This window comes from Mixophyes fleayi, chromosome 4, assembly GCF_038048845.1.
Source record: "Mixophyes fleayi isolate aMixFle1 chromosome 4, aMixFle1.hap1, whole genome shotgun sequence".
Lineage (NCBI taxonomy): Eukaryota > Metazoa > Chordata > Amphibia > Anura > Limnodynastidae > Mixophyes > Mixophyes fleayi.
Genome location: NC_134405.1, coordinates 325,884,686 through 325,897,763, shown reverse-complemented (window position 1 = coordinate 325,897,763; position 13,078 = coordinate 325,884,686). Strand labels below are relative to the sequence as shown.

The window sequence follows — 13,078 nt, the reverse complement described above, 5'->3', positions numbered from 1 at the left end:
ACACCCACGCTACACTGACACCCACGCTACACTGACACCCACACTATGTTCTGCCACAATACACTGACACCCACGCTACACTGACACCCACACTATGTTCTGCCACAATACACTGACACCCACGCTACACTGACACCCACGCTACACTGACACCCACGTTATACTGACACCCACACTATGTTCTCCCACAATACACTGACACCTACACTATACTGACTCCCACACTATGTTCTGCCACAATACACTGACACCCACGCTACACTGACAGCCACACTATGTTCTCCCACAATACACTCACACTCACGTTATACTGACACCCACGTTATACTGACACCCACACTATACTGACACCCACGTTATACTGACACCCACGTTATACTGACACCCACGTTATACTGACACCCACACTATGTTCTCCCACAATACACTGACACCTACACTATACTGACTCCCACACTATGTTCTGCCACAATACACTGACACCCACGCTACACTGACAGCCACACTATGTTCTCCCACAATACACTCACACTCACGTTATACTGACACCCACGTTATACTGACACCCACACTATACTGACACCCACGTTATACTGACACCCACGTTATACTGACACCCACGTTATACTGACACCCACACTATGTTCTCCCACAATACACTGACACCTACACTATACTGACTCCCACACTATGTTCTGCCACAATACACTGACACCTACACTATACTGACTCCCACACTATGTTCTCCCACAATACACTCACACTCACGTTATACTGACACCCACGTTATACTGACACCCACACTATACTGACACCCACGTTATACTGACACCCACGTTATACTGACACCCACGTTATACTGACACCCACACTATGTTCTCCCACAATACACTGACACCTACACTATACTGACTCCCACACTATGTTCTGCCACAATACACTGACACCTACACTATACTGACACCCACACTATGTTCTGCCACAATACACTGACACCCACACTATGTTCTCCCACAATACACTCACACCCACGTTATACTGACACCCACGTTATACTGACACCCACACTATACTGACACCCACGTTATACTGACACCCACGTTATACCGACACCCACGTTATACCGACACCCACGTTATACCGACACCCACGTTATACTATGTTCTCCCACAATACACTGACACCTACACTACTGACTGCCCTTGACCACGCCTCCTTCTTGTACTAACACAGCAGCTTCGCCTCTGCGTGCACACTCAATCCCTCTGTCCCAATTCTTCAATCAAAAATATTTGGAGTTATGCATATGGGTATGGGGAGGGAGGTGGGGTTACTAATCCTGCACTGGCCCACTAACTTCTTAAAATTCCCCTGTTTCTACATATATGGGGCCTGAGTCATTAAGGAGAGTAAGGCAAAAAAAGGAGTAAATGTTCTCTGGGACAAACCATGTTCCAACAATGCAAGGGGTGCAAAAAAGTTTATTTTCTTGAAAGGACTGCTATTAAAGTGGCGGTGATGTGACATTTACAGTTTGGGAAAGAGCACCTCACAGGGGTAAACGCAGGATTTGTAGAGTGGAGTTTCCACACCACGCCACCAGTGGGCGTGACCATAGACAGTGCTTGGCTGCTCTCCAACTCTTCCTATCCTCATAATATACATGGGCAATGCTGCATGCATTACTGTTAGGTGCACACAACTCTCCCTTTTCAAGCAGATCCGTGTGAAGCGGGGGCAGGGTCCAGCCACCTCAATTATACAGTGCCCAGGCTTGGAGGGGGTTTTCAGGCACTAGAAACCCCCCCCCCCTCGGTTTGCCTATGACTCTCCAGAACTTTCTACCACTCCATACAACTAGAAACACGTCTGCTATTTGGAATGCAGTGGGAGGACCATCCAGGCTCAGAAATGATAATAAAAATGTTTTTCATACAACATACCAATGTTTGGTATTGGAACACAGTGAGAAGTGGGCGTGGTCATTGTGCATGGGGGGAGTGACCGTGTCACTATCCAGGAAGTGTCATGTCACATGGGTGTGTGCCTAGTACTTCTGAAGACCGTGGTCATCCCAAGCACCCATGCATCGGCACCCTATCTTGCCTCTGTGCACTTCTCTGAGCTAGACATACCACCCAATATTCAAAGATGCTCCTCACATTTGGAACTCCCCACAACGCCTGACCAGAACCGCCCCCAACCTTAAACGCTCCCTCAAAAGTCACCTTTTCCCGCTTGCCTACCCCACCCCATCCTAAAACAAATCCCTCCTCACGCTCTACCTGCCCATTCCACTCCTTTCCCTCCACTCCTATTATCTCCATTACTTCTCTGCCCCCTTCTCAATAACCCCTCCTCTCGCTCCACCTCCCTCGCACGTCCCTCCACCCCTATCATCTCCGCTTCTCTAATCCTCTTGAATGTTAACTCACACGTTTGGCTCTCTCTATCACCAATGTCCTCACCCACTTTGTAATGTCTAGTTGTGTCTTCTATGTAGGGACTTTCCCTATTATCTCTTCTTGTATTGATTTTTACTGATTCTTTTATGTATCTTGTCCTTTACTTATCTATAGTTTGTTCTCTTCATACTTTTTGTTAATTGTGCGGCGCTGTGGATTCTGTAGCGCCTTACTAATATACTAATATGAGGATGAACATGATATTCCCGGCAGTAGAGACAAAAGTCTTGTTTGTCGGGACAGCCCCCTGAATTGAGGGTGCCCTCTCCAAATCAGGATAGTTGGCCGGCCTGGTTTTGCGGCATTAGTCGGCTATGCCTAATAAAAGTCCTTCAGCGACGCGCACTAGGTCAAATCACAAACATAAGCACCGCTTGTTATTAGCTAGAAACAGAATCAGACCAGCAATTGTTTACTGTGGTTGGTGGAGTAACGCTCAAAAACTGGGACAATTTTGCAGCCAAAACTCAGGAACAGATGTCAGTCAAGGTGCATTTAATTTTTTTGTTTTAAGTTCATGTTTACCATTTAGCAGTCCAGGAAATATTTGAATTGGTAGAGTGTTGTTTTAAGTATTAGTTCATGGCCATGCCAAGAAATGAAGTTTATAAAATGCTAAAAATATGGCAGAAATAATTCACAAGTGATTCAGGAAATATTGAGTTTTATGGAAAATAAAATCTCCAGTGAATCTCTAGCGCAGGCATCTGTACAACGTTACAGTCACTCTACAGAAGGGTACGTGTGGATGATGTGTGAGCACAGGTCAGCCACATGGCCTCAAGCTTATGCCAAGTAAACTTTTAAAGAAGGAAAGACTGCCAGAGCAGGAACATGGTATTCGACAAGAGAAGCCAACGTCATATTTTCAGTATATCAAACCTCCAGACATTTCTGATTAAAAGCTGGCGACAAGGTCGTAACCCCAATCTGCCCAGACCAGCGACAGTTTAAGCTGCTCAGTTTCAGGTGTACCATATTCCCTATTAGCCTGTGGAAAATCGGGACTGTTCCACAAAAATTGGAACTGTTTTGGGCGATGGGGCGATATCTGTAAACCAGAGGAATTCCCTCATAATAGATATTCAGTTATTAATATTATTATTGTAGATCTGTAAGGCGCCACAGTTAGTGTAATTGTTAAAAGTAGTTTTCATCACCATCATTTATTTATATAGCGCCACTGATTCCGCAGCGCTGTACAGAGAACTCACTCACATCAGTCCCTGCCCCATTGGGGCTTACAGTCTAAATTCCCTAACACACACAGACACACAAACACACATAGAGAGACAGAGAGAGAGACAGAGAGAGAGAGAGACTAGGGTCAATTTTGATAGCAGCCAATTAACCTACTAGCATATTTTTGGAGTGTGGGGGGAAACCGGAGCACCAGGAGGAAACCCACGCAAACACAGGGAGAACATATAAACTCCAAACATAGTTTTAAGCAATAAATGGTGTAAAAAAATCATGCTTCTAGCAGCTCTTTTTTAACTTGTAAACGGGTTTAGGATTAGTAGCCATCGGTTCAATGAACCCATACCCACTTGCACTTGGTGTTCGTGACGCGGCTCGGGTGCAAATCCAATCATTGTTTACCACGCATTTCACATGCGGTTTTGGTGGCATTTTCAGTGGGTAATCAAATTAGGCGAGTACTGTACGTGACAATTACTTAGCTGAATGCTCACTGGCATTTACTCTTGAATACCACAGCTTATATCAAACATTTGGCCCAATATGACAGCATGTGTGTCCCCAAAAAGACCGCGGTTGCAGATAACGATCAAAATCGATAGGAATATTATGAGAAATAACAGAAAATGTGGTGAGAAGGCCCAAGGGACAATGTGACGGATCTTGTCCAATCTGGCAACCCACTTGTGTGGCCAAATTGAATGAGAAACCTGTTACCTGTCTCATGAGTAGCAGAGGGATGGGCAATGTGTGACCACTGTTAATTGTTCAGAACGATTCCAGACATTTGATACATTTTATTATGACTATTTCGACATGAGGAACTTTGTGGAGTCCTCGAACCTTTGTCTTTCTGTTCAACAGCAGAAGCTTGAAAGTCAATAATATTTCCCAATTCATCATTGATAACTGAACCACCTTGGGTACTAAGCAAACTCCCAGAATTACTCCAGGATCATATTAACTGTCTATTTCAGTAACTTGAATAGAAAATAATGATGCTTGAAATTCCTGGATGGAAGAGCAGAAGAGAGGTGCCAGTGCCAGAAATTCCTGACACACTGCCCCCTAGAGGACATTAATTCATGGTCAACTTAAACAACAATAATTATACGGTTGGAGAAGACTTTATTGGATATTCTTCACTTCAATGGAAAAGGTGAGATAATTAGTTCTAACTGGGGACCGAAGGGAATTAAATATTGTAGTAAATACTATTTAATCTGCAAAAACAGCACCTGTAAAAGAGGCTTGATCTGCAGCTGTAAGTTTGAATCGGACATTGATTTATATTAAGCTCTGATAGACTAATACACTGAAATGTAAAGTTATATATATTTTTTAAAAAAATAATCTATGTTTTCCAACATGCTTTGATGTCAGCTGTACAGAAGCAGATTATTAAAGAGGGAATATGCAAAATTATTTAAACATATTTTAAACTGGGGCAATACTTGGTGACACCCTGTTGCGTTATTTTCATGTCCAAGACTCCCCTATATATATATCGAGCACGATAACCATCCATAGCTTGAGTTATTTATCATGCACAGTACGTGTCGTCTAGGTGTCATAGACATTCCCAGGGGGACCTCAAGTATGTCTGTACCAAGTGAACCAGTCTCTAATCCCTCCTTGGTTTCTCCTGTATTCTCTATGGGCCCAAGATAAAACTTACAACTGACTGATTAAGGAGCCCGACTGCCAGGACACAGTGAAGGGTGGCTGATCGGTGGTACTGTGTGTTTAGGTTTGGCGTGCAAGTTTAATGATTTAATACTACTGGGAATGGGTATTGGAAAGATTGATAGACGTAGCACATTGACAGATACAGTACACATCCATATATTTTGGCAAGAATATTATATTTAAAAGTCAAGTAAGAAACCCATAACTAGATACTTCACATCCAGATAAAGCTGCAATCATCGCAATGTGGACAGTGGTGAAAGTAGAGAGAATTTATATGTACAGAGAACATGATGTCAGTGTTCCGTCAAAGTGTTGACGGAACACTGCTTGCTGTATTCATGGTTTATTTAAGTATCTGAGACATTGTTGAATTCCCATTTGCTATAGAAATCAGTGATTGCAGTTTTACAAAGTTGAAGCTGAGATGGCACAGATTGGACTGAATGTATTGCATATCAACTATTTATATAGCACCACTAATTCCGCAGCGCTATACAGAGAACTCACCCACATCTGTCTCTAAATTCTGTAACACACACACTAAGAGAGACTAAGGTCTATGTGATAGCAGCCAATTAACCTACTAGTATGTTTTTGGAGCGTGGGAGGAAATCTGAGCACCTGGAGGAAACCCACGCAAACATGGGGAGAACAAACAAACTCCACACAGATAAGGCCATGGTAGGGAATCAAACTCACAGACCCAGTGCTGTGAGGCAGAAGTGCTAACCACTGAGCCACCATGCTGCCCAAATATCTAGATATGCATATCTAACTGCCACCATAAAAACTGAATCTGCAACCCCTTTACAGTCCCAAAACAAAGGACACACACCAGTTTCCATACAGTCCCAGTAATGCTCAAACTGGAAGTAGTTAAGATAATTACAAAGAACCCAGACTCTGGTTCAGTGTATTATTTTGACCTGCTTAGCTATAAATAATTCAGCCAGTGGCTGAGTTATTATGCATTGCTATATGAAAGGGCTGCTTAGATATTAATAACACATTTTAATATACAGAAATATATTTCCTGTGAGCTTGATTACAAAGACAGAATAGGTCAGTCAGGGTTCAGAGTTACAATCCTGCAAATATATATATATATATATATATATATATATATATATATATATATATATATAGTAACAAAGGGAGGCATTTAGCTGACAAGATGCAGAGGAATCATGCAAGCAGAGTAAAACCTAGGTTGATGATAAATCAGGTAATGATTTCTGTGTGACAAACAATAGTTTAAGTTTGATTAAATCACATGGTTTGAAAACTCCTTCCTCACAGAAAACAGAACAACATGTGTCTGTTAGTGCAAACAGAACCATTGAGGGGCGTTTCCTCTTAAAGGGAAGGTGGGTGTGTCACCTGCCCCTCAAGCTAGGGCTGGGGGAGGAGTTACATGTATAAAAGCTTGTTTGTATCATTTGTTCAGGGAGACCCAAGCTGGGGAAGCTGGCTGGTCTATAGAAAGCTGTTTTTTTTGGCTAGCTAGCATGTAGGGCATGGCTCCCCAACAGTGCAGGTTTTTGGGATCACCTGTGGATCTGTTACAATGTGTCAGTCAGTAATGAATACACCTGTGCTCCAGCAAGGAGATATGGAAAACCTGCACTGTTAGGGAGCCCTGAGGACTGGGTTTGGGAAACCCTGGCGTAGGGTCTCCAGAATTGCTGTGAAATCTGTAAGGTGTATGTATATTTAAAAAGGAAGTTGTTTGCATGTGCTTCAGCAGTAGCAGGCTCTTGCCACAATATATGTGTGTGTATATATATATATATATATATATATATATATATATATATATATATACACATAGCCTCAGTTTTGGAACATACGCTGAATACAAGAAAGTTCCTTGTCCATCATTTAAAAAGTGCTGTTTTTCAAGGGACATCTGGTACGCAGAATATATATATATATAATGTGTTTTATATGGATGTCCTTTGTGAAGGGTTCATACCTGGGTTAACACTTGAATCATTATAAGCAGTTTTGATGTTGAAAACGGTGTTGTCACTTCCACATGGTGTATCTCATAATATAATACTACACTATGTTTGCCCTTTCTGCATTATCTTTATCATTGCGCTGAGATCCAGAAGTATAGTCCTTGACGAGGATCCATCTTATTTCAAGATTGCTTATCTTAACCTTACGGTACGCATGTTAATACACTTTTTAGTTTATGACATATTTGGAATCACAATATGAGGTGCCCGACTGTTTCTTGTTGCAGCAATATATATATATATATATATATATATATATATATATATATATATATATATATATATTTATATGTATCTAATATATAAATGCTTAGTGGTGTCTGTGTGTGGGAAAAAAACAACAAGTTGCAGCGCCACCTGCTGGGCAGCGTTATACACTGACCTACTAAATTCTTACAGGGGTATTCAATTGTCCGCGTATTCGCGTAATATATCGCGAATACGCGGAACCGCGGACATCGCAAAAAATCAACTTCCCGGAAATGACGGTATTCAATTGTAATACCTAACCCAGCCCCTTATCGCGTAATATCCGACTTGTACGAAGTGGTTTTTTTTTTTTTTTTACCCTTTTCCCGCCGTTCGCGATTTCCCGCCCACATTTCTATTAAAAAAAAAAAACCAATGTTTTGCAAAGTGCCATTTTGCAGAGATTTCGATGCTGGTGGCTGATTCCTGAGACCCTCTGGTTTTGTGAGCTTCTGGATTGTACTTTTGCATCTTTATATACCTTTATTCATTATTTTCACATTATTTACATTGCATTACATTATATTTTGCATTACATTTTGCATTACATTATAGTAAGTTATATTTTTACACAGTACTAACACCACACACTAAATCAAACACTACACAACACCACACATTTTATTTAATAGCAGACATCAATATACTGCATACAGAAAAAGTGTGCAATAATCACAATTAAATAAAAGTTTAGTTACTTTTTAGTTCCAGCATTACTTTTATTTATTTCAGCTACATAGCAGCTACATAGCATACATATATCAGTATGTCTAGGGAGCATAGGGAAAATCTTTCTGAACAGGTACACCTGGATGAAGAAGATATCAGCAGTGGAGAAGAGTGGCAGCATGAAACAGAAGAAAGAGAGCGAGCACAAGAAAGAAGAAGACAGAGATTCCTTAAAAAAGTGGCTTCCAGACCCTCGCAGCAATCTACAGTGGCTGAAGAAGATGATGGTGATGATCCTGAGGAAGGTGGTAGTAACATCACCAGAGCACCTCGTTTCTCTGAGCAGCAGAACAACATCCTGGTGGACACGATAGTAACTAACTATGATGTTCTTTATGGTAAACGGGCACATGTCACAAGTCATCAGCAGAGGAACCAGATCTGGCGTCAGATCTCTGACAAGGTGACTTCTTGTGGGCAAGTTCCAAAATCTATTGAGCATTGCAGGAAACGTTTCCGGGACTGTAAGCGGATTGTAAAGAAGAAGATGGCTGCATCCAAGAGGCATGCAAAAGGAACTGGTGGTGGGAAACCTGCAAATATCACCATGAAACCCTGGGAAGTGAGGCTGTCTGAGGTCCTGGATCCTGTACTCGTGGAAGGTGCTGTGGACACAGAGGAACCTTCAACATATTTATCAGAAGGTATGTATATATGTTTATATGTATGAGGAAGTGTAAATTAATTTTTTTTTATTTTTTATTAATTATTTAAATAATTTTAATTTTAACACTGTTAAATTTAATTGTAGAGCCAACTTCCAAACGGCCATCTAAGAAAAGCTCAAAAGGACGTCCTGACACAGCTGCCAGCCAAGTTGGTAAGTGTTTTTTGTTTGAATATATTTTACCAGTCACACACATGTACACACACACACATACATACAAACACACACATACCAACACACACACACACACACACACACACACACACACACACACACACACACATATCTCATGTCTAAAATATATTCTCAAACGAAAATCATATGTTATCATTGCCCATGGTTATTGTTACTGTACATTTGTGTTGTTTGTATTCCAAATTTATTTTACAATGTACACACAGCTGTCGATTGAAATTTGTATACATACAAAGCAATATGTAGATGAACCCCACCTTGACAATAATAACATAGGATTTTGGTGTGTGTATATCATGCAGCCCAAACTTTTTTCAATGTAAATCAAATATATTTATATTTTTTTTATGCACACATTCTCAATCAACACTGTTTTATGTATACTCATTTCTCTTTATCTAAGATATACCCATTTTAATTATATTTTTGATATAGATGAATGAATATACATTAAACAGGTGGTTGTGAATGTGTGCATATGATTATATATAGATATCTTTATTTTTTAGGTGTGTGTGTACATATATAAAAATATATACACATACATACTATGGTGTAAGAGACAAGAAAACAAACACACACATACACCAAAACATGTGAATGTTTTAGAACATAAAAAAAGTATATTAAAGCTAGACATGTATATATAAGCGTGTTTATTAACATATAAATGGATAAATATAGCCATAGCGGTTAAATTGTAGATATTGATCCATTTTTATCTTAATAATCACTCTTATATATACACGCCTATCTTTAATATACTGTTCTTATGGTCTAAAACGTGCACATCTTTTTGTGTATGTGTGTGTTTGTTTTCTTGTCTCTTACACCATAGTATGTATGTGTATATATTTTAATATATGTACACACACATGTGTGTGTTTATCGATGTATGTGTTAAGTCAGTTGTGTGTATATATATATATATATATATATATATATATATATATATATATGATCCTGTGAAAGAAGGCATATAAAGGAGGAGTTTGGTCTTGAACCCTATATTTTTTTTATAATTTAATTCTAATCTATTTAATGACATGGCTCATGATTCATTAAGGATCGTAAGTTTAGAAACGTTATTTAAGTATCCTGGACAAAAACATGCAACAATGCAAGGTGTGCAAGTCAGTATTCTGTTTTGCACATAAGTTAAATACTGCCTGTTTTTTCCTGTTGCACTAATTTTTGAGAGCTTATTTGTACACAGATGATATTTGTGTGTTACGTGAAAAACGTCAGTATTTTATTTTTTTGGAAAACATTATAATATTTTGCAGCCATTTCATTGTAACATTATTTTGGCCGAGTGACCAAAATTAGCAGTTTATATAGGTAAATGGTTAATGAATCAGGCATTATTTTTTTTTGCCCAAACATTAGTCATGGGGCAATTTTGAAGAGTGTCGGGGGCAATTTTTGTTTTAAAAATATGTGTATGTCATCAATCAATATCTAAAAACCATTTTCATTGTGTTTTTTGTGTAGTTCAAACACACAAAGACATCCTACTCTCTAAGAAAAAAGGATCGCGTGCGACAACAGGTATTTATGAAAAAAAAATAATTATTTTTTTTACAAAAATATATCTATGTCTTGTAATAATCTAAAACAAAGCAATTTCAAACAGAAATCCCAAGAAAACGAACGAGTGTATCATCAGTTTCTACGGTGACTAACATCACTGAAAAAAGAAGAAGAGGTTGGTTTTAAAAAAAAATATAAAAAAATCTTAAATTTATTAAAATCGGATTTTTGGCCAAATTTTTAACATTGTTTTATGTTTCAGAGACTGCATTTGAAGAGCAACCATGTAGTTCAAGGACAGAATTGGCGTCATTACAGAACATTTCGGAATCCGTTGCAGGTGAATGATAGTCCAATATACATTCTACATTGAACATTGCAAAGCCTTTTTTTTTTGTTTATTTGTTAAATATTTCAAATTGTCATTAGGTTAAAATAATCTGTTGATGAGGAAATAAATCATTTACAATTAGATAATAATAGCAACGTGTTTTATTGTTGATCCTTAGAAAACCTGAGAGAGAAGCAACAAGAGGCAAGAGCTGCAGACAGTGATGTAACCCCTATTGATACAGAAACATGTGATTTTGCTAGAAATGGTAAGTAAAAATTTTCTTTGGACAAAAAATTTAACTTAGCTACTATTTATAAAATTCATCATAGGCCACTGATTAAAGGTATATAGGTTAGTCGTTTACAGGGGCTTCTTTCACATTGGCCACAATGGGCAGGTGGCCGGGGGCCCTGCAGGCCAGGTAAGTCTTTCCGAAGCAGTACAAGAAAAATATTTTTAACTTTAGGACAGCTGGCGATCTGGCTCCCTCCCTGTTGTCCTCCTCAGTGTGGCACTGGCAGTGCATTTTGGGTGACTCGTCATAACGCCCGCCAGTCAAGCATTGCGGAATGTGAAGGAGGAGGAGAACAGGGAGGTAGCCGGATCGCCAGCTGTCCTAAAAGTAAGTTTGTGGGTTTTTTTTCTCTTTTTTTTGTCTTGCGCTGCCTCAGACGTATATGGGCCCAGGTGCATGTCTTTACCGGGGGGCCCAAATAGTTGGTAAGAGGGCCCTCGTCATTTAGGATATAAATCAAACGTTTTGTGTATCTACCAGTAAGTTTCCATCATTGATACAAAGTGCCAAGTTCATACTGACCTTATTATACATACAAATGTAACTAACGTCATAAAAAAATGTAATTTTTTTTTTTTCCAGAATCAGAAAACTCCCATCAGTCTGGTTCTTTATCATTTTCACCAGAAATTCCTGTGGTTCAGCGTAAGTGTAGAGTCATAATTATATTTTTTATAATGTCAAACAATATAGCATGTTTCTAAATAAATAGTTGTGAGTTTCTATATGTATGTATGCGTATATATATTTTTTTTTCTTTCAATATAGCTACAACAACAACCACAGCTTTTGAGGCCCTCCAGCAAACATTTCAGCGTTTGGAAGACACTTCACAATCTAGAATACAATGTGGGGAAAGTGCACCTTCAACATCTAGTTTTCCTAGACTTACAACACTTGCAAGAGAAATGGAAAACTCCCAGGAAGTGTTTCGGAGAACAATGGAAGACAACATGAGAGGAATCAAAGATGCCATTGTTGGACTTACTGAGGAAATGTCGAAACAGAGGCAATTACAGATAAACACAAATCGAGACATTGCCACTATTCTTTCCGGAATCTTAGCCTCCCAAGAAAGAACCGAAGTGAGTATTGGAAGAATTTCCAATACTCTTGACCAAATTTCGCAGAACCAACAACAGACTGCAGCAGCCAATATCCTCATAGCCACCAACCTTCAAAGTTTAAATGAAGAAATGCGCTCAAGAAGGCTTTTGGAAAACCTTTCTGTAAATTTTCCAGAGTTTAATGTCTCAGGAACCATCCCTCAAACAGGCCAACCACAAAGTGCTATAAGCAGCTTAAGGACCCCAGAGATACCCTTGGATTTGACAGTGCAGTCTGCAAGGCCAAGCCCAGAAGAATTGCAATCTGCACGAAGAAGACTACTATCATCTTCATCATCAGAGGATCCAGTGATGCAATCTACCCCCAACGTAAGTCAAATGTCTATCTATTTTTTTTATTATCTAATACTTCAATATTTAGTACGTTCACTAACCCAATCTATGGTCATATTTAATATTAAATAACAACATTTTAGTAACAATATATTTCTCTAATTTTTTTTTTTTTTTAGAAATAGAAGATATAATTGATCTGTTGATAAATATGGAGCAACAAGTTTTACAAGTTCTCAACGTTTGAAGATTTTGGAATATTTCATTTTGATGATCACAATGAACCTTGCATGTA

At 39.1% G+C, this 13,078-nt stretch overlaps 1 protein-coding gene across 1 annotated transcript; it reads left to right on the top strand.

Moving 5' to 3' along the window:
- Positions 1-8,117: 8,117 nt before the first annotated feature.
- Positions 8,118-13,057, top strand: LOC142150208 (uncharacterized). Its single transcript, XM_075205413.1, has 9 exons — positions 8,118-9,003; positions 9,111-9,179; positions 10,716-10,772; positions 10,858-10,929; positions 11,017-11,094; positions 11,264-11,353; positions 11,966-12,028; positions 12,152-12,819; positions 12,963-13,057. Exons 1-9 carry the CDS (start codon positions 8,397-8,399, stop codon positions 12,966-12,968), a joined length of 1,710 nt encoding a protein of 569 aa, XP_075061514.1. The 5' UTR covers positions 8,118-8,396; the 3' UTR covers positions 12,969-13,057.
- The last annotated feature ends 21 nt before the right edge of the window (positions 13,058-13,078 follow it).

What these genes read in the sequence shown, in the direction of transcription:
- LOC142150208 (XM_075205413.1), top strand. Translation starts at nt 8,397, where the DNA reads ATGTCTAGGGAGCATAGGGAAAATCTTTCTGAACAGGTACACCTGGAT. An exon ending in AGGATCGCGTGCGACAACAG is followed by an intron (nt 10,773 to 10,857) that starts GTATTTATGAAA and finishes AATTTCAAACAG; the next exon opens with AAATCCCAAGAAAACGAACG. An exon ending in AGAAATTCCTGTGGTTCAGC is followed by an intron (nt 12,029 to 12,151) that starts GTAAGTGTAGAG and finishes CTTTCAATATAG; the next exon opens with CTACAACAACAACCACAGCT.